Source organism: Ptiloglossa arizonensis, chromosome 11 (genome assembly GCF_051014685.1).
Source record: "Ptiloglossa arizonensis isolate GNS036 chromosome 11, iyPtiAriz1_principal, whole genome shotgun sequence".
NCBI lineage: Eukaryota > Metazoa > Arthropoda > Insecta > Hymenoptera > Colletidae > Ptiloglossa > Ptiloglossa arizonensis.
Window position 1 is genome coordinate 12,852,276 of NC_135058.1, and position 23,228 is coordinate 12,875,503.

A 23,228-nucleotide genomic window follows, 5' to 3' on the forward strand; every position below is an offset into this window, starting at 1 on the left:
TGAATAATGAATTGGTATCCGATTCGGATAATTGCCCTTCTCTTCGAACGAAATTCACGTTCGCGGAAGAAAATTTGAAAAAAAAAAACATTTTTGGAAATTAACGCGAATTAAAAATTACACATCGACGATGGCCATTCGTTGGTTCGATCTACCGAAATAATCCTTTGGGAGTGATCGATTTTCAAAGTGGTACGTATCATCCCTGTTCGTTGAAACGGAAAATAAACGATATTATTGCGAAGATATTTTTCTCGGTCCTCTGAAATTAAAAGCTTAATAGCGACACGGTGGTAATTCAATTCCCGGCGAATCAAATATTGCTCGATGTTTTTAACGAACTGTCGCCGTTGCACCGCTCCCCGTATTTTTAATTAATTTTTGGCACGCGGTCGCGAAAAGCCTCGCCACCGCCCCTGACGGGCGGAAAGATACGGCACAGCCGCTTTGGATGCGCGTCGCTACTTGTCGGGTCCTGTTGGATCCTGTTCGCGGACTGTCTTGTCCTCGTCGAGGGTCTGGAGTGGAGACAGACGTCGCAAGGATTTCGAAACGGTGACGCGAGACTCTCTACGAGCACCGCCATAGAGACACGGTCTTCTGCTACGACTAGGGTACGGTTTTGTTTCGGTGAACAGACCACCCCCGGTGCGGAGGTCGATGAGATTAATCGTGGCAGAGCGATGGAGGGTTGCTCTCCATTAACACGAAGAGCGACAGAGACGCCAAGTTTCCACGAGGGGAAACGGGATTTCGTGTTGATTTATAACCGTGTAACGATACCTACTTGCGCTGTGTTAGCATTACGCCGGAGATTTCTAGGTTTTTAAGTCACGCGCCAGTCTGGGTTGTGTCTAGGTTAAGTGGCGGAGGGTTGCTCCGCTCCGTAAGGATTTAGAGCGACGAAGATTCACCGATTCTGGCCTACCGAGATTTCATATTTCTCGTCGATTTAACCCCGTTGGTATTTCGGTTCTACTATTGGGTTGTTCTGAAAGTTATTTCGTTTTTTTTTTGTAAAATTTAAACACGATTTTTTTAAAGCGTATGAATATTCTATTAAATTATATATTCTTCATTTTGGAAAACGAAATCACTTTTCGAACAACCCAATATTTAATCTCTTGTGTCACTTTGGATCTTGGGTACGTCAGGACTAAGTGTATAGTCAACAGGTCTGGGTTAAGTGCACGTACTCCATTAGTACTTCGATACGACTCTTAAATTTTCTTCTAAGTCTTTCGTAGGTTAAATAGTCGAGGGCTAGGTTTGTCTATCGGTGGTTTAGGATCAGGAACAATATGAATAAACTATTTTAGGATTAATGGTGTTGGATATTCCGTGCTGATTTATCATTTAGGATTATGAGTATTCCTGTTGCGTTATTACTTGGGTGCAGCTTTGTAACTTTTAAACCCACGTTGGATCAAAGTTAGGAACAAGTGAAACGGTTCAATTTACTCGCACCATCGAGATGCAGAGCAACAGAAACCTACCGTTTCAAGGGCACAAAGTTCATCGCGAACAATGGGTACTCGTACCGTTAATATTCGGTGCTCGTTAATTTTGAAACTATCTCCGTCGAAGGTCGTGCGTACCGCTTATATCGAAACGAGAAATGATAAGAGACGTTCGAGGAAAATGGCATCTGTAGCGTGTTAATGCCTCTGTCCCGTTTTATTTTTTAAAAGTCGCCTCGGATCGGAGCCGGGTCTAGGTTAAGTGGTCGAAGGTTCGTCTACTCCATTAGAACGAAGAACGATATAGTACACTTTCGAGCGAAACGGGATTCGATGTTTCGCGTTGATTCATGGCCGGGAACGACAGGCATATGGTTTTCGTATTTAGATGCCGTTTTGGAATTTTTAAGGGGTCACTTTGAGTTAGGAATACTCCGTGGCCCCCGCGCGACGAAGAATGACAGTGAAAAAGCCCCGTCTTAGCTCGCTTTGGTAAACGAACCAGCAATAAATGATATTTACGCGTCGCTTTCCTCGCGCGCATTTGGAAGTCACTATTCTCGCGGGCCTGAAAAGCGACATCTGTTTTCTCGACTGCAGTACATTATTTCGTTTATTTTTAAACCTAACCCGTTGTTCCACATCAGGGGAACGGTGTCGTAACTCTGGAACACTTAGCTTTTTAATCGAATCGTTTCGAGCACCGATTCCACCGATGGAAAATTGCCTTCCGCGAGCAAAAAAAGTATTTTATAGGCCCGATAAGTCTTCATCGATACGCGTATTTATTATCGTTTCGCTTTAAGCACGTAGCAACGAGACGTTGTCGGATTCCTCCTATCCAACGATACCCATTCGTCGAGCACTGTTCGGCCCACTTCTTCCACGGAATCTCACGTTTACACGAACGGTAGGAAACTTCTATCGCGTTTATACAATGTCTAATCAGCGACGTAACCGTTAGTTCCACAAGTTTTCCCCGCTTTTCGTTTCGTTCGCGTCCTCCATTAGCGCCAAAGTTTTCTTGTTTTGACGTTGGAAACCTCCGACACGTGTTCTTTGCCATCTTCCCTGTATCCTCGAATGGCTTTTAGCCGGCGATATAAAGTGAACTTTGTAAAACTTGGAACGAATGAAAATCATCCGAAATAAAATGCAACGAACGCGGTAAGTTTTGTCGCGAGTTCAAAGAACTCGGGCACGGTGTGCTTCTGCAACGTTTCGTCGTTAACGACGCTCGTGTTTCTTCGATTATCTTTGTTCTAAATTTTTAAGAGAGTATCGCCTGTTCGAGGAGTATAAGTAATTTGTAAAAATATAGGACCATATTGGCCGAGCTTCCAATGGAAATTCATTAATATCTCTCTAATCCTCCATTATGAAAACAGAAACTGTGAACCAGTTTTTGGAGAGATAAAAAATATTAAGAATTTTACAGTGGATCCAAAAAGTATTTGTACTCTGTATTGGTACACGATTTTTCAAATGCAACTTCGCAATGGTGTGAAATTGAGCGAAACTTTTTATACGAAGAAAAGTCCCAAGAGTGATTGCATTGAGAAAATAAAAAAAAAAAAACATTAAAACCTTCGAAACTTGATTTCATCTTCTTAAAGAAATTTTTCTGGACAAAAAAATTTCTCTATACATCCACTATTATGCTCTACGTGCACGCAAACTTTCATTAAGATCTGTATTACAGGTAAGAAGAATTTCCTTACAGTACAGCGTGCAAATACTTTTTGGAGCCACTGTATACTCGTCTCGAAATTGGTTTCAACGCGTGCTCGTTATCAATGGTAAGTAGCGATGGGTGCGTAGGACTATTATTATTAAAGAGTGACATCTCTGGCGCATATATCGATAATAATATTCCGAGATCCATCGTGTTTGCACCGTCGGTTGGATCTATAATGGCTTCGATGAGAGAACAAAGAACAAAGGAACGTTAAGTTTCGCGTTAAAAATAGAAAAACTGGTGCAGAAACATCGCAGATGCTGAGAACTGTCCGTAATGAAGAAACGGTAACTCGTGTTCGTGTAAAAAAAATCCTTGTCGGTCGTCGTTCAACTATTCGAAAGATCGCTGACGAGGTAAATATCTCTGGTTCGTGGCAAGCAATTCTAACCAAAGATCTCGCTACGAGGTGGTTTCGATTCAGGTATTTCTTTGCCGAGGAAAACTTTCCAACGACACTCTCTGTTCCTCGGATCGCGTATCTTGTGATCTTCTCCTATTCGTTGGAATTAAAACGACGCCGACGACGAGAAAATTTGATCGAGCGATGTTCTCGAAAGTGTCGAGGAAATTGGAGCGAGTGCATATTATTAGCAAGGAGCTACTTTGTGAAAAATGTAACCTAGAAATATTTATCCTTTTCGTTCTTGCATCTATCGAAGATATTCGAGGCATAACGTAGCACGTTCCTCTTTTGGTGAAAAATAGAATCGAATTAACCGAGGAGCACGACCTGTGTGTGTTATTACGTAAGAAAAAGAATGAGATGCGTTATTCTAAAGTATAATGTATGCATGAAGCGGTTTTAGAAAAAGTTAGTACTATTGTAATATTTGGTTTATACGGACTCAAAGTTTTATTCCGAACAAAAATTCTTAAAGTCACTTTTATCGTCCATTTCGTTGTCTTGTCACACTTTTAACACCTAATTTTAGAGACTAGAGATCGAGGTTAGGTTAAAAGCAGCAGTTTGGTCGTACTTCGTCTCTTTTAAACGATCCACTTGTTACAAAGACGCGAAACGAAAATAAGTCTTACCCGTCCAACGAAGATGTTGAATAAAAATAAATGAAAATAAAAAGAAAGTCTATATCGCACACCCTCGAAACAGTGTAAGGGGTGTACCAACCCTGAACAGTTTCAAGCAAACTGCATTATTGATATCCGGTTCATACTAAAAGTTCTATTTAGAACAGAAACTCTCAGCGTCTACTTTGCTGTCACGTCGAACTTTTATCGAGGTTAAGTTAAAAGTAACGCACTTTTTTGCACGACTGTACCACAAAGACATCGATGAAAAATCAATCTTGTACGTGCAATAATAGAAACAAATGAAACAAAACTATACTGCACACCCTGGAGGTGGTTCAGGGCGTGTACTATCCCTAATCGCGAACCGATCTCGAACCAATTGACCTAACGTTTCGCTCCGATACGATCGCGATTCCTATCACCGTCCAGTTGATAGGACAGTGATTTTTTCATTGTGACAGATTTTCCCTGTCACAATGGTACATATCCAGACTGTTTGTAACTGCACAACGAGACGATTAGAGTAATCGGCCTCTTAGCTCATTACGATTCCGAGAAAAGGACGTACGAGCCTCCCGGATGACAATACGCGTCGCTCGATTCCGTTCCCATGGACGATTGTCCGCCGCGGGGAGCAACTTGCCAGTAGCATTATTCCATTGTTGTGCAACCGTACACACGGACGAGGTAAACGCGTCTCTTGATTCGCTGGATCCGATGCACCACGGTTGGCTGTGCGAGGATCCTCTGGATCGGATCCGCGCTAGCTTCTCGAGAACCGATATCTTTACTCTATGCGTCGCGACGCGCCAGAAACCGGAAATTACATCCCACTCCCTCTCCACTGGTATTTCTTTCTTTCGTTCATTTTTCTTCTTCGTTTTTTTTTTTTCGATCCCCTGTGATCGTTGCGCATCGTAATTAGAGCACCCCGGTTCTCCGAGAGCGAGTTCGTTTTCGAAGCTAATTAGCCGCGCAGACCTTCGATTCGCGTAGATACTCGCGAGGCACGTCAAAGCCGCGGGAAACCGCGAAAAAGTGGAAAGGAGACAAAAAGAGCAGGGAAACCGACGACGAAACGAGCGTCGCGTTCGCGAGTGTGCACGCTCGAGATGACGCAAGCGAGCGAGCTTTCCCCCACCACCCGGGGGTGTACCGACAATCGTTATTATGTACTTTGTAATTCATTCGAGGCGCGAGCGGAACCAGAACAAAAAAAAATAAAAAAATAAAAAAAGAAACGCGGAGAAGAAAAATAGTCCGTAAACGGTGCAAAAATCGCCGAGCGATATCGCCACGGGTACGCTCCGCGGCGGCTTCGTTAGCAATTCATCGAGCCGGGATCATTAAATCGTTGAACCGTGATTAACACTCGAGGATTATCGTTTCGCGTCTACAATGGTTTTTCTCGCGACCACGGCGACCAATCCGCTTCGAGATCCACTCTCGAGAACGTTTCCGAGATCGAAGACGAGATCGAAGACGAGATCCTTGTTCGATTAATTGGATCCTTTGCTTTTTTACAGACCGAGCGCGACTCTCCGACTAGGAATGACGTTTCTTTTTCAATCCCGATGCTACAGATCGGATTCTTGTCGCGTTTAGCGGTGGCACGATCAATTAGTCACCGTGGAATAGTTCTGCGATAGTAAATCACGTCGAATTATTTTTACATCGCGTCTAACAGGCGGGGAGAACTTCGTGGGACGCGTGGCTCGCCGAAACACAGTGGGCGGAGCCTAGCTGCGCGAGACGGAGTGGGGGTAGTGGGTCGCGTGGCGGGGATGGTTCCTCGGTGGCCTTGAGCGGCCAATTATTTTCGTCGTCACTGTGATCGTCACGAGGCCCCGTGTTTCGTAACGTATTCTCCTTTTTATACGCTACCGTTTCCGCCGCTTCGATGAACACGATGATAATTGACACTTGCGATTACAACACGCATAATTCTCGACGCAAACTCGATTATCGGGAAAACAAAGCCTCGACACGGTGGAGAATGATTCGTTTCAAGGAGCATTCTACGCGCCATTTTAATACAGTCTATAGAAAGGAAAATATTCATTTATTTAAGAATTAAAGGTCACCTGTATTCCATTGAAAAAATATAACCTTTCAAAATGATTGGAGAAACATACATACGTTTCTCTTTCCGAATTTTAAATTTCTTTCCAGTGTTCTTCGAAACACTTGTTGCAGTTCCAAGAAATTTTATGCAACGGTTAAGACTGCACCATCGAAGAGTTTTTCCGGGACTCCGCATCGATGGTTTGTAGATCAACGCGATCAAACGGAGATCTAGGTTAGCTCTGTCTCGGTTGTTCTAATGTGGGTCACGATCTATAACCTATCGATCCAGAATACCAAGAAAAATTGACTCGCAATCAATTTTAAAATTCCGCTTTATCTTTTAATTTTCAGTACTCGCAATTCATCGTCCGAGTTACGAGAGCAACGAAGAAATGCGAGAGAGATTGAAAATTCGAAAGAAATCGTATTTATGTTTCTCCAATTTCTTTGAATGGCTGTTTACTCTACCACGTTGCACTTCCAGTGACCGAGCGAGCGATTTGTCCGCGTGAACGTTTAATGAGACGCCTTTTTTCCCGATAGAAACATTTTTCCGGTTCGGCAGCGTGTAGTCGCTGCATCGGTCAAAGTCAAGTGCACTGTGCAACGAAGATGCATCTCCGCAAGATGCATCGGTGCATCGAGCGTCGTTGACCTACGAACGAGCCTTTCGCACTTCACTTTCGAACTCGTGCATGTACACAACATTGCGCGTATCTCTCGTTTCGGCCTAAAATAATTCAAAGTAACCTCGTTACTATTTTTCCTATTATCGTTTCACCGTGAAGAATAATTATACGCTGAAAATTGAATATGGATACTTTCTATTTGCGATTGTTGTCGCGAGAAGGAACTGCAACGAAGGACGATAGGACAGATGAAATATTCAGGATCGCGTGCATAGTTTTATTATTGCGGTTTATTAATATTTCATTATTATGTTCCTATTGTATAGGCTTTTACAGAGTGATTCTCTAATTACGTAAAGTCGAGGTACGAATTATTTTAATACGAACAGAGAATCAAACTGCTATTGACCCATGACATCTAACAATCTCGTGACGTCTCTGCTGTATTATATCATTGGAAAATTTGATTGTGAATAATTACTCGGTAGTAACGTTCAGTAAGAAAATATTTAGTGGTTACTTCCATTTTACGATATTTAAAGCAAGGTTATCGAACGATAGGAGTCTTTTATTTTACTCTTAAATCTACCCAAATTTTTCAGAACCCCGTTTTAAAAAATTGAACTTTTTAGAAGCGATTGAACTCGAGTCTTGGACAATTCTTCGCGTATGCAAATTTTTCACAATTTTTGTGATTAAACCTAAGAAGAAAAAAAAAGAAAAAGAAACGATTAACCCTAATTGAATGTTCGAAGAGGGACGCTCGTGCCTGTGCAAATATTTCAGAATTCCGCTTTTAAAAATCGTACTTCTCGGTTCATCCTAATTGGTAATATTTAGTCTCGGGGCCGGTATCTCAATATCGATCATTACGCATAAATTCACGGCGTGGCCTCGTTAATCGCGCGTAATTCGGCCGTTTATCGGCGTTTATCCGTCGAAATTGGGGCACGTTTGTGTTTTCGTCCAAGTTTTTTATCCAAAAGAATGGTTTTTATCGCGTGTACCGTCCCCGCGTATCTGTACGCGTCGCTTTATCGACAGTGTTTATACATATTGTTCGCGGTTGCGCAACAAATGGCTCGCACGTTCCTCGCGGCCCGATATTACACAGGATAGGACGTAGCTGTTATCGCGATTTTTATTTTCGCCATTCACGGTGAACCCCGGCCGGCATCGCGCGTCTTTTGACATTTCAGACCCGCGCTTTGTCCCGGCGTTTCGATCCTCGTAATCGCGCAATTTCTGCACGTTACGTCTCGCCATTGTCGAGTTTATGCACACGTTCCCGAATTCGTAGTTACCGAGGTGTCGGACGTAATTATAGAGCTGTCCGTGTATCTAATACGAGATGCTACCGGTATTTCGCATCCCTCTTGCCTCGATGTTTGCACGGATTTTGGTAATTTCGCGAATACTCTACGGGGCACCACGATGATCGTCGACTCCCGTACTTTCTTTATTTTTGTAAAATTCAAAATCTCGAGCCACGCGAACTGAATCCGTGTCGATCGGAATTTTGTTTCACTTCTGATCTACGTGGGATCGACGCGAGACGAATTTAAATAAAAGTAACATTCGGGCGATTACGATTCTACATTTGAGTTTTTAGATTTCAGGAACAAATGTAAGAAAATTTCTATTTGTATTTCGGTCGTACTTGAAATTTTAATCGCGATACGTTCAACCTGGATTTGTATACGAATAGTACCACTCGCGATATCGTACGACTGTTTCAGGTATTATGATTTCACGAAACGGAGTTGAATACAAAATAAAGGGAGTTTTTTCGCGTAAAGTGATCAATAACGTAGCATTCAACGAGAATTGGTAAAAAATAAACGCTTCCCTTGAAAATTGTATTAAAAGTGTGGCGAACCAAAGAAAATTATTAGAATATGTAAATCGTTATTGCGAGATAATTCACGTTGCAGCATCGTACAATACGCGCTTTCTGTAAACCGTTGGTGTCGTAATATATAAAGAATCGTTTATTTTTTACTACTCTCGCCGAATTTGATAGCTGCGGAGCTTCTCGTGTCGTGTTACTGATTTTATGTAACATTATCGAAGCACGTGCGATGTTTTGACACAAAACAAAAGTGGTGTATTTCGCGATGTATCTTATTTGTGTCTTTTTCGGGAACCGTATAAAACCAACGAGACAGATTGTACGAATTAATTCTTCGTACTATAAATAGTATTCGTATTATCATCGTTGCATGACATTTTTCAGGGCAGAGTCCATCGGGTCTAACGAGCAACGTAACATTGTTGCATCGATGCAATTCTTGCGTTCTACCTGAGAAATATCACGAACGTTTTCCTCGTTGTTGTCTGAATTATCTATTCGCGCAACGTTTACGAGGAAATTAAACCGGAGAAAAATGTTAACAATGCTCGTTACAATTTTTATTACTTTTACTGGACTCTAAACGCACGTCGCGGGGTTGAGACCGAGTCATTGTCGAGTACAATTAAATATTTAAAAATCTTTCGTTTTACTGCTGTGACGCAGTTAATTTACAACTACGCAAATGTGGTACGTAAGTACGTAACAATTTGTTACGAAAGAAAGACAGTTTTGTTTTATAATTAGCTGCCAGCAGCGAATCACTCGTAGCGCCGAATAATGTAATTACGACGTTATGGGAATGCTCTACGATTAGATTATGACGTTCGTACGGAGTGTTATCGAACTAGTAAAACGCGATATTCTCGGTCAATACGAATACGTTGGGTGTTTCTACGTTTCGATCGAAAATTCAAGAAACGATGTCTCGATTCAAATTTCCAACACGATCTGTAAAATTATACTCTGAATTCCAAACAATTTCACGGAGACATTATTACTTTACGATCCATTGGAAGGTTGTTGAAAACCATTGTGACACCATTTTCGCGGAACATAATATACTACGACGATACGATCGTGATAGTTGGTTCCATGTTTCTATTTTGCTTGAAATCTGACCTCAATATATATTGAGCGGAGAACCATATTCGAAGCTAGCAGTAAATAACGTTATTACGGTATTAAAACGTTCTACGATTAGATCACGGCTGTTATAAACCCTTGTCAAAGTATTCGAACGCTATAGTTTCGTATAAAACGCAAGCGACTCGTATCCCTGCCAACGAGAATTATATTAGTTCGTCATTTCGCTGGGAATTTCACCCGATTGAATCCATTCGGCACGGATTTGTATTCGAAACTGGCATTAAATACCAATATCACGATGTCGTACTGTTTCCTACGATTAGATCACGGCTTTGACGAATCTTGTCGCGCGTGTTCCCGTGTCGAAAATTCGAGTAGAAAATATGAATTTTCCCCGTAAAAATGTACTCGGTGCTAGCGTTAAATAATCTCGTTATAATGTTATCACAGATTTAACGAACCATCGTCAAAGTTCACTGCCCAAAATATTTAGAGGATCTCTTTCGCTATTGCCCCCGGTAAAGGATTAAATAATTTTCCAGGCCCCGTTGTGAGTTTCAAATCCGAGAGAAAATATTCGCCTATCGGACACACCGTGTTGATAATTTCGTTTGTTCCCCCGTTTGTACCGTCGAAACACGAGTCAGCTATCTATTCTTGAAATTTCTCGCGTGCCTACCGCGACGAAGAAAAAGAAACGATAAGTCTCTCGTTCGTATCGCGCTCGAAAATTGATTGTAACAATATATTCGGTGCACATGTACGAGACGAACGCTGAATAATATTCTTACGATATTACACACCGTGCCACGGTTACATCATCGCGGCTTTTATAAAACATTTTCGAAGTATTCGCGCCGCGACGGTTTCGTATTTAAATTCTACTATTATACGATTCCCGTACTCGTGGTTATTGCGTAAGAAATTTTACTCGTCGTCGAAGAAAACTGCTCGAAATAATTGCGGAATTATTGCTGTCGTCTCCCGTTCAACTTGATCGTTGAACGAGCGTGTTACAAATTCGAGGAAAATATCTACTCGTTCGCTCGTTATATATCCACGATAATTGTTATTCACCTCTGCGTGCCAGAGACGAGTCGATCGGTTCTAAAAATTGCGCAAATCGCGCAACGAAAAAATTCTACCCCGTCCTACCGAGTTTCACTCGGAAATGAAATATTAACGCATAGAATTCTCCCCGTAATTCAAACCGGGTATCCGTAACAATCGTTAAAATATTATCGCGCTATTTACCGTATCAGCGAACGCACAGGTATTTCGTTCCTGGTTATTGATCAGAGCAATAATTCCGCGCGGCGAGCGGCAGCCGCCGATAATCCATGCATCGCGAGTATTTATTGCTGCGCGGAGATCGTACGAATGTAAAGCCAGCCGATGAATATGGATGGAAATATTGAAACGTTTCGATAACAAAGTCTGCCTCTGTGTATTCGTTTCTTTTTTTTTTTCCTACCGGTCCCCACTCCGTATCCACGAGCGACTCGGAAAATCGCTCGCCGCGGACGCGGTTACGTAAAGAAAAGCGCTACTTTTTTCCACCGGAACGAAGAGGTGACAGATTCGAAAACCGAGACGATTCTCATGGAAAACGTCATCGCGAACGGAAACAAAGAGCGTCAATTTTTTTTTCGTCCCCCCTTCCCTGCCCCCTCGCGTAACGCAACGTTTTGTTTCTCTCTGTACAATTTACTTTGAAGTGTACAATTTACTGGAGCGACCTACGTTCACCAAATTGAGAATAGAAATATTTTTAAAAATGTACTCGAGGCTAACGTTAAATAATCTCGTTGGAACGTTGTCACAGATTTAACGAAGCATCGTCCGGTGATTCTTCACGGGGAAGACACTTCGAGACGTAGACGTAAATTTTCGTTTATCGAATGGTCCCGTTGAACTCGAGGTACCATTTCACGGTTGTACGTACCTAGACGACCTTCCGAAGAGAACGAAGTGAATCTACCGAGTATGAATTCGAATTCTTCGACGTTCTGCGCAGACTGAAGTGAATCTACGTACGAAAGATATGCATTCTCTGTTTCGAAACAACTTCGTTAACCTTGGAGTATCATTTCGAAGTGTAACGGACCTAGGTAGTCTTCTGCGGAGAGTAAAGCGAATCTACGTACCGTAAATTTGCATTCTCTGTTTCGAAATGACTTTATTAACCCTGAAGTACCATTCTGAGATTCTATGGACCTGGACGATCTTCCGCGGAGAGCAAAGTAATTCTATCGTACGGTGAATTCGAATTCTCTGTTTTGGGACGACTCTATTAACCTTTGAGTACCATTCCGTGGTTCGATGAACCACGTCGACCTTCTTCGAAGAGTAAAGCGAATCTACGTACGATGGATTTCCATTCTCTATTTCAAGATGACTTTAATAACCCTGAGGTACCATTCCGGGATTCTATGGACTCCGATGTTCGTTTTCGTTCTTGCATCTTTCGCGACCGGTGACTCTTAGGGTTTTCATTCCCAACGGATAGAATGTTTATGGTGTCAACGATCGGATAGAAAACGCTTCGGTCTCGGTATACGCGAGAAATCAAAATAGCGAGTCGGTGAAACATACCCAAGGTCCTCTAGAACGGTCTGATTTATGTATAAATGTCACTCGGTGAGTTCGAATAATTTTCCTTCAATTTCTCAATATTTTTGCACCGTTTGGACGATCTTTGATTTAGTGTTGTCATTCACGGACTGCTCTGTCTAAGAGAAGAGGCAAACGAGGAATTTATACCAGACATCCAATGTACCTATCCGTGACGTACATCGCTCGATGTGTCAACCGTGTTAATACATACGTTTCGTACTAACAACGAACTCGAAAGATAGAAATTATACTCGATACGAATCGTTCCTTTTCTCTTTCTCGAAAATTCAACGTCCCTCCAAAATCGGATGGAACAAATGATTACACTACTGTATAGAATTGCACAACGTAAGTTCAATGCAAACAAACGAACATATATACATTTCCAATATATTTATTCGTTTCTTTGCATTGAACTTTAATCTGGCTTGGAATTTCCATCGAACAAGCGTCGTTATCTACAGTTTTCAGCTTCGATTTCGATATTTTTTAATAATGTTCTACATCTATTGTCTCGTGCACTTCGCTCGAAACTTAAAATTTCTTCAAACGAGCGTTATCAGGGAAAACTCTAATCTGAAATCGAAATTTCTTCAAACGAGCGTTATTATCGAAAACTTTGAATTAAAATTGAAATTTGTATCGAACGAGCGTTACTATTCGCATCTCGTAGCTTCGATTTCGATATTTTTCAATAACGACCACGAATCGTAGATCACGGAGAACGCGAGGAACGTGCAGGGTTCGCTGGATTTTACATTGTAACGTTTCTCACCCCCTCTACATTTCGTGAACAAGATCACGGTACTCGGTGGTTAATCGATTTGCATCGTAATTACAATAACGCGGGCTCGCGAGCGCGGCGTTTCGTGTCAATGCTTCGCGAAACCGTGCGTTCGCTCTTAATTATTGCGCTCCTCGAGATTATCCGGTATTTTTGGCGCGAACCGGTGTACTCAGGAACGTGGGTCCTAGAATCCGGGTTATTCTCGGAGAGAGAGTGCTTAGCCCCGGAAACGTTTGTGATTGATTCATAAGACGTTCGAGCGCGATCGATACAATTAGGCGTCTCGATGCGACTCTCGATTCCCCGGAGCCAATCGCTGGAGAAGATCTCGTCCTTACGAATTTCCCATTATTCGATGCACGACGACGATGAGACTTCTTTGGGAAAAAAATAAACGGAACACCCATATGTATCTCGCGATACCAGAGTCGCGAATTATTGGCAAACGAACTCCGAAAATCCATTGGATAGTTTCAATGATCATAGATTATTCCAATCGTCGAAAACTAACGAACAATGTACGAATCTCGAAACACACCTACGTGTTCCTCGATACCTCGACAATTGCATCCACGGTACCCTTTTATCACTATATCACACGAACGAGATATAAAATTTTCGACCTATTTAGCTCATCCATCGTACACTGCGGACCATCGTTCCGATAAAAATGTTCTCTGCTTCTCATAATCTCCTGGAAAATACAGCTTCCAGCGAAAATCACTTTATCGGGTATTTTCGAACCGAGTTGCCGCAAAGATGCATCTCCCCTTTTCATTCTCGTCGTTAATTACGGTATGTTTCGACTGGACGAAAAATTGGGGAATGGATTTGAAAAATACAAAAAAAGAAATATAGGAGGAACGATCGTGTAAACGGTGGTTCTTTTTTTCTTTCTCGGTCGCTACGAATACCATCGTCGTCGCGTTACACGTACGCGTGATCCACACCTCCGTGTTTCCAGTTTTCTAATCAATCGTTACACATGTTCGGTCGCGACTCGGTTGCGCTTAATTTCCTCGAGTCTCGCGGAGCCTCGATAACCTTTTAATAGCCGAGTTCGCGCGTCGGGACCTTCCGCGGTCGGCCGGAGCAATTGTTCCACGCTCGAACGAACGAGACAAAGAGTTAACGGCGCGAGTAATGTGTAATTCTGCCCTCCGTACCGCTCACGACGAACGAACGAACGAACGAACCACTCTCGTACCGCGAAGCTCTATTTCGGTGGCCGGTTGTTGTCCGATTTGTGTACGTCGAAACTTTCTTACACCTCGAGCGACGCGACGTCATCTCGGACCACACGCAAAACCGATTTCTATTACGATGTCTCGGCCGATTCCGAGATCTCGGTTGCAAACGTGCGGAAACTATTTCGTCGAAATCTTCGGGAAGGTTGTTCTACGATCGTTGGACCACCTAATTAGTAAAATACAAAGCTCGTTTGCTCACAAAAGAGATGAAACTTGAAGAAGATACGACTTGCCAATTCGAGTCGATTAATTGTAGAGTAAGAAGCTCGTTTGCTCCGAATGGCGATCCGAAAAGTACACTTTTATCTGATTGGATCGTTTCAGTAACGACTCGATTGTTAGACCACCTAATTGTAGAATAAAAAAAAGAAACGTTCGCTCGAAAAAGTAATGGAACTAAATAAGACACGACTTGCGAATTTGAAATGTTTTGGTAATTCCTAGATCGAACGATTAATTGTAAAGTGAAAAAGACCTCGACCAGTAACGACCAGTGTCGTTTCTTTGCACGTTGTGTTTTAATTGGGCTTGATAGACGAGATTCGCGAAATTCGCGACTCGCTTGTCTTCTCGGTGGACGAATCGGGTTTGGTTAAACAATGCGACGTTCAACGATAGGACAGAGAAGCGTTTTAACACCCGTGATGCATGTGCCTTTGAAATCGATACTGTTGTATCAAATCGTCCCGAGGAATGTCTTTAAACGATTTCGGACCCATCGAGACACGTAGAATCGTCTGTGCAGGTATGTGGATCGCTCACCGCATAATTGTGACTGATCAACGATGCAGCACTACGATCGATCGGTCGAAAAATGTTAAAACGATTGGAAAATTTCACGAAAATAATTGAAAACTATTTACGATCCAAGTACATTCAATATATTCGTGGACAATTGTATTACGGAGCAAAATTATACTAAAAATGATTTAAAGAATGGTGTATCGATTAAGAATTTGGAAATCTTTTCGCAATGGTTTGAAATTATTCCTTTCTTTTGAATATTACTAGAAATTATTATAAATTTCCATTCGTACCACATTTCCTTCTCGATTCTGCAACAATTATTCGATAAATTAATGTCAAATTAAACTGTTCACTGTTTCATTATCGAATCGTTTCATCGACAACGATACCAACTTCGATTCCTACAAAGAATTCGAACCAAAATTTGGGGATCGTTATTCGCGAACGAAAAATTTCGCGAGCACGTTGGATAATAATTGGAACTGTTCGAACGTTCGAATAAAAATTCGTTTCCAAAGTGTTCGAATGATTCGCAACACCGCTACCAAATTGCTCGTCGTGGTTATCTCGTGCTCGATGTTCGAATCGATGCGAGAAACGTTAACAAGTGCATCGTACCGATACTAATGACAACTTACTTCGATACGTATTTCGATAACTCGACACGGGCCTCGAGAATTGATACGTATCGTTAGTAACGAGCGGTGTCGTTCGTTCCATCGTAACGACGTTAATCGTTCTTGGTGTAATTTGTTTGGAATATCGGCTCGAACGCGTATCATCCGAAATGCACGGATTTTGACGATCAAATTCCGGTACCGAGTCCCCGACACGCATTTAGAAGGCGTAGGAACGACCGAGGGAGAAATATTATGACAGCGAATGGTGGATATTGTGTGGAAGTGTTCTATCAAAGAGAATTCTGGTTCCCTCTGACTGACAAGCTGACGCTATGCGATGTCAGTGAAGCAGTTTTTGGCAGAACAAGGGATTCCTGGATTAAATAACGTTTCACGTTCTCGCGATGCGTCCCCGGCGTCGGAATTTTTCCCATAAATTCACATACGCGGTAACATACTCAGGGACGATTAATTTTGTTCTCGAACGAGCAAATATTCCGAGTAATATTTCCACGTTACATTTACGCGTTACATCTTCGTGTAATTTAATCACGTGCGTTCGCGATTTTAACGCTCGTTTGTTACGGTGTTCGAGATAATCAAATCTCGAGGAGATCGAAACGGAGAAAATTGACAATTGAAAAAAAAAAGATAACTGACGGAGAATGGTAACCGATAAATTCGCGAGCGAGCACAATAGTAGTCCGTTTGACACTTTGGCGACCCCTGTCACGTACACTCGAGTCTATCGGTCACAGGCCGCTGTCGCGTACGCGTGATTTTCAGCTTACACTTAAAGCAGTGTAATATCTCCATATTTGCGAAATAACGAACGAGGAAATGAAAAATTCGACAGTTGGAGAGCCTTTGGTTGCAAATACACTGTTACAAAATTTTCCTAGGAAAAAATCTTGTAGACGAGAAAATAAGCAAACACTGTCGACTAACTACACGAACGAACAGCATTCGCGTTGATTTATCATTTCTAAACGCAGGCAATGGCGGTAATGTTTCGGTATTTGCGAAACAACGAACGAGAAAATGAAAAATTCGAAGACAGTTGGAGAGGTTTCGTTGCATCGAGATTCGCGAGGTCGCCGGCGGCTGGCAGCCGTCAAAGCGTCGAGGTACCGGTCTCGTTATTTCGAAGAAAATAATTCTCGACGACTCTGGAAATTAATTGTCGAATCATTCGAGAACGATATCGATTCTCCTGGCGTACGATCCGTGAGAAACTTCGATACCTTTTCTTTCGTACACGCGTCGAAACGACGTTGCATCCAATCTTTTCCAAGATTCGATCGCGCCTCGAACTGTCGCGATTCAAAAGTCTCGCGAGACGATTGATACGTTCTAAGCACTACGCGACACCATAAAAATACCATTATGCCGATTTTAATTACGGCCACGGCGAAAGATTTATACCGCTCGCGACTCTTTAGCGCGAACCCTTCGGCAACCCTTCACGGTTTAGCTGTTTATGCAAAACAGAGACTTCGCTCTTTGATGTCGAACGAAAACAGGCGTACACCGGGCATTTTAAAGAGACGTGCTCCGAGTTTCGAGGGTTATGGTTCCGAGTATCGATACGCGTTCATCAAATCGGAGCGGGATTTAAAACGAAACAAATACACCAAACGATTGTCCATCTGTTACTCGAGGACGTTTAAATCACCGAAATGATTATTTCTGGAAATCGTACAATTACTTTCTATTGGTGGTGGAAAGAATGGTACTTTTTCTTAACGAGGGATTTAAAACGAAACAAATACACCCAACGATTGTCCGTTCGTCACTCGAGGACGTTTAAATCACCGAAACGATTATTTTTGGAAATCGTACAGTTACTTTCTATTGGTGGTGGAAAGAATGGTACTTTTTCTTAACGAGGGATTTAAAACGAAATAAATACACCCAAAGATTGTCCGTTCGTCACTCGAGGACGTTTAAATCACCGAAACGATTATTTCTGTAAATCGTACAATTACTTTCTACGAATGGGAAAGAATGGCACTTTTTCTTAACGCGTCGCAGAGGGTGTCGAGCTTCGCGAGCTTCGTGGTTCGTCTTCGATGCTCGGAATCATCGCTTAAAATTTTCAAACCATCGCTGACACGTGCGCTCGATATTGCATTCGGTCCAAAAGGAGGCCATAAATTTTGCAAAGCCGTAACCGCGTTAGGTATTTCCTTGGTGGAATTCGTATAGTATGCAATGTCGCAAGTACACTTTATCAACCGCTCCGCTACTATTAATAGGCTGAGTATGTACAACGAATATTGCTGTCTTGAGCGGAGTATACTCGCTGGAAAATATAACAAGAGCGATCGTTTGTAGCGATACATCGATATTCTTTTTCCGGTTCGAACGTTTCGGTGGACGGGATGGAACGTCGATGGAGGCTCTCGATCTCTCGAAGATGACATTTTTCACGTTTGGAATACCATTATTCTTTCGTGGTTACTTTGTTTCTTTTTGTTTATTTTTTCTAATAGCGAGTATCGCGTACGTACGTCGACGAACTCGTTGAAAATTTAAAGCAACTTTGCTGGAAGCTTTCGAAAGAGACATTTTTCGAAAAATTGTAACAAATTCGAATCGACTTTGCTGGAAGATTTCGATCTCCCGAAGACGACACACGTTTTCCACGTTCGTTGAACTATTATTCTTTCACGATTATTTTATCTATTTAATCTCGAGTATCGCGTCGAAAATCTTCTTTTCGCGCGCAGATAATTACTCTCCATTTGCATACCGCGCTCTAGGATGCGTTCTCGAAATTTTGCACACCGTAGGAACGATGTTTTACATCCAATTCTCTAAATTAGAGTAGATCTCGCGAGAAAATGGCCGCCGAACGATCAAAACCTCGAAATAAACGACCAATTTTACATTCTTCGGGGACTTTTCGGAAACGCGTGCAACATCTTCGCGGATCGTCGGTTTAATTATCTTCCGGTCCGCGTTCGAGAACGCGTCTCATTAATTCGGAGCAATATATCGGTACACGGACGCGAATGCGGCAAATTTGAATCGATCTTGTCATTAAACGATGCCAATTTGACGGTTCTTGTGTAACCTTACCGTTGCTGGTGCCTAGACGACGCGTCTTGGAACGGCCTACTCTAAATCTGGAGCATTATCATAATAATAATACGTTTCGTGGAATTAAATAGAATATAACGCGTGGAAATGGAGATAAATATAATTTATCGGCCCGATCGCGGCGTACGGTCGTTATTAACCTAACCTGAATCGCACAGGTTACGCCAATAAAGACATCGAAAATTGAAAGTAACTTTATCCGTGGAAAACGTTCACTCGATAATTAGAGCGTCGATGGAACTTTTCTCGCGATCTTCCGTCAGATTTTCCCAAAACGCCTGGAAAATTATCGTTCTTTCTCGATAATTGGACGAATATCTTTCTCCCGGCGTACTCGACAAGTCGATCGTAGCGACGGTGTTCGATCATTGGGTGCGTCTGGGATGTTTGGTTCGAAATGTAACGCGAAAGACGTAAATATTATCTCACGGTACCGCGAATCGAGCGTTCGAAAGTTTTGCGAGAGTTCGAGTTCTCTCGTAGCGTTGCAAACGAACGTTACTCGAAGCGCCGGACGATCGTGTCGCGAGTCAACGCCTCGAGCAAGTATCCTTTAAATGTTCCAGAACGTTCTTCTTCGATGGATCATTCACCGTAAGCGAACAAAACTGTACAAATCGAGGAACTAAGAACGTTACAACTAATTGCGAACCTGTTTGATGCTTGATCATATTTTGATAACTCGCGAGCGAATTTTGTAAATTTTCCTATGCCAGTGTTGGTTCCCCGAAGGTACAAATAAATCCCGATCTCGAGCGCGAAATACCAAATTCCTACTCTAGAGAATAAATAACTAAACGTAACGTTGACGAGTTTCGAGAGCTCGTTGCAAATCATCCGTCCGATTTCCTCGAAGATTTCTCGCGGACATCGGACGATTATCTTGCCGCTTTCGTCCCACACGCGACCATACTCGAGTAGACGGTGACGATATCGATCGGTCTTGTCATCGGTGGAACGGTTATTTGACAATCGTAACGCCGAGGAGAGTTTACGGTCTACCATCGCGCCGTTTGGGCGTCTCTCGGGCACCTCGAGCTCTCTTAAATTTCGGGGCACCGTATCGGAGCACTCGCGACGACGTGGAAAATTGAAATCGTCTTTATCCACGAACCGCGCCGCGTAATTGGAACGCCGACAGATACGTACGAGCGGCTACCTTTATCGTCGAATTATTCGCCCCCTCTTCGGGTTTCGGGTCTCTCGATAAATCTACGCGCGGTGCCAAGAATCGTCCCACGGGAAAACTGGAATCGATCGGGACGATCGAGACCCCCCATTTGTCCAGAAATTGTTCGTTCGTTTTCGAATCGGCTGGAAAACTTAACTTTCTCCCTCTCTCGAAGCAACCGGAAGCGTTGGTTCCACCCGAGACATCGTAGCCCCGGTTTGGATCGGTTCTAGGTCCCCCTCCCTTTCTCTGATCGTGCTACGAGAATCCTCCAACGGATGGCTCGAGTCTCCGAACCCCCGCGAGTATCGTCTTCTTCCCCGATGAGGCGGGAGAACCTAAACCCGGGTCACGTTCGCGGGAAGCGAACGATTTTCTTTCCCAGGAACGGCATCGGCCGTGGATGGGTTCTCGGGTCGCGTCGTGTCGGGTCGACGGGCCCCCCGAGTCAAGTGGTTGTTTCGTCGGTTCGATGCGCGGCGAAGAAAGAAGGAAAGAATTCGTCCGGGATTTTCGAGAGGGTCGGGGACAGGACGGGCCGTGAGTAAATGGAAACTCGTAGCGGCGGGAAGCGAACGAGGGGGAAGGGGACCGTCAGCAGGGAGGGTCACTGGGTCAGATGCACGCTCCCTCTCTTTTCTCCGCCACCCTTCTTCGTCGCTGGTCTAACTCGGTTCTCTCTCTCTCTCTCTCTCTCTCTCTGTCGCGTCCTCTCGGAACACATGGCCCTGCGTGTACCACGGGCTGTCTGGCAGCCACGGGAACACACGGAGGAGAGCACGCACACACGCGTACCTCGCTGACGTTATCGTACACGCCGCGCGGATCACAACGCCACGGTTGTGCTCGCGTCGGATCGATCGCCGGACGATCGCACGGAAAATGGACCGTCCGCGGCCGCGCGAGCAAACAGAGCAAATCGTATCCGCGAAACGACCGCGACGTCGTTTATTTTTCTCCGGTACGCTGGAATCGAGTCGGCGAGAGGGGTCGCGGAGGGGGTAAGGGGGACGGTAGGGGTACGGTAGCGCGCACACCGTCGCCCCGAAACCTCGGCGGTGTGCGTTAAAACCCGGCCCTCGTCACGTGCTCGCGCGACTCTCCACTCACCTGCCAAGCGTGCTCATATCATCCTGCTCGCGCGCTGGTGGTAGCCTGGACTACCCTCTGACTGCTTCGTGGACACTTGTCACCGCAAATACGATTCTCAATTTACACCCCCGCACAGAAAAAACCGACACTTGAGGAGAACCAACGATCCGTGGCGGACAAGAACGGATAAGTCGCGTGGTAGAACTTGCCCGCGACTTGCCGTGAAGCAAGTCCGGCTGGCACTCGTTACGGCGTCAGGGCCGGTAGTTAACGGAGACGTATTCACTGACGGAACCGAGCCGCGATCGTTCGAACGAACGGGAGACTCTCGACCGCGCGAACTCGTACCGAACACCCGAGATCGTCCCACGGCTACGTCATGGTACCCGTGGGTGTTCCTTTGTCGCTCGATCTCTCACTCACAGTTTAAGCGAAACGTTAACGACGGTAGATCGATGTAGGCTCGCGGTGGCGCGCGCGCGCGCTCACCACCCCGTTGGATCGTTCCTTCCGCGTGCGCCCGGTCCCGGCCAGGGAACGATCTCGTCACCGCGATCTAACCGATATCTGACGCGAGCGACACTATCTCGCGGCGGCGGGGTCTCGGCCGCTCTGGAACCGCGGCGGTGCGTACCGGGGCCCGTGGGTCCCGTGCGTGGACGAGCGAGAAAGGCAAACGATCGAGTCGGTGGTAGGACGAACAAACCCCCCCTCGAGCAGCTCGGGCATACAATGGGAATAATCACCGCGTCTCGGAGCGTCGGCTGACTGACTGAAGCCCCCGAAGACCGAACGGGATGAGATTCGGAAGCGCTGCCTGGCGGCCGGCGCGGCGCGGCGCGGCGCGCCGCGCCACTCCGCGCCTGCTTCGGCGCCCGCGCTGCGCCACTCGCGCTCCCCGCTACTGTTCTCTCGCGTCTTTTCTCTCGGTCTGGCCGCGCTCGGCTCGCTCCCTCTCCGTTTTGCTTTTGTTACGCGGTTCGCTCGGTCTCGGTTCCACCAGTCGGCCGGGAGCCTCGCGCTCTCCGTGGTACCCCCACCACCGCACGGTATCCTGACGCGCGACGCCGACTCTGTTCCGCGCGTCTCGCTCCCTCGCGCCGCCACCGGTCTACTCGGCGGCGTCCCCCCTCTCGCTCGGTCCGCTGGTCATTCGTAACGCGTCCTCGTCGCACGGGTCCGCCGCGCGAGCCGCGCCGGGTTCCACCCGGCCGCCACGCCCCTTTTCGGGCGTTAGCGCCGCCCCCTTGCTCCGACACCCACGCCGAGACGCGCGCTCTGCCCGACACTGCCACGGCCACCACCACCGCCGCGACCCGTTCTAGCAGCGTCCTCGTCCTCGTCCTCCGTCTACGGCTTCGTCTTCGTCTTCCCGTTTCTCTCTTCGTTGGCTTCTGGTACAACGTCTTCGCGTCGCCCGGGTCGTTGTCGTTCCTCGTTCCTACGTTCTCGGGAGGCAGCATCCCCGGGTTCACCTGCGCGCACCCGACTCTCCTCGTTTCTTTCCCTCTCTCACTCACTCTCTCTCTCTCTTACTCTCGCGCGCGCGCGCCTCTGCCCGTCCTTCTCCGTCCCGCGCGACTATCCCCCTACTCGCGAGGACCAGAGTCGCGGCAGCGGTCGACGCGTTGGGCGTAGTGGCGCCGTGGATGGCCAGCGTGTGCTATCGGTGCTTACTCTCGCGTTCTCCCTCTCTCTCTCTCTCTCTCTCTCTCGTTCTCTCCCGTTACTCTCCGCTCGGTGCTCCCCACCTTCGCGGGAGGACGAAAGGGGCGAGTCGAGAGAACGAGCGACGCGCGTCACGTGGCACGCGAGAAACGGCCAACGTCGACGACGTAACGCGTGCCGTTTAGCGGAGGCTGCCCGCTGCCGGGACACCTAGCCCGAGCACCTGCCGGGTCGTTGGAACCGCGACCCTTTTCAGGTGTTTCGACGGGGTTCGTGCACCACCGATTCGACTTGCACGCCCCACC

General features: G+C 45.2%; 1 protein-coding gene across 1 annotated transcript in view; it reads right to left on the reverse strand.

Moving 5' to 3' along the window:
* The window catches only part of Sox102f (transcription factor Sox102F), a 120,943-nt gene extending 98,934 nt beyond the window's left edge, over positions 1-22,009 (reverse strand). The window contains exon 1 of the mRNA XM_076322978.1: positions 21,274-22,009. Coding sequence (XP_076179093.1) covers positions 21,274-21,290 — 17 coding nt within the window. The 5' untranslated portion in view covers positions 21,291-22,009. The remainder of the gene's footprint in view (positions 1-21,273) is intronic.
* Between the last annotated feature and the right edge of the window lie 1,219 nt (positions 22,010-23,228).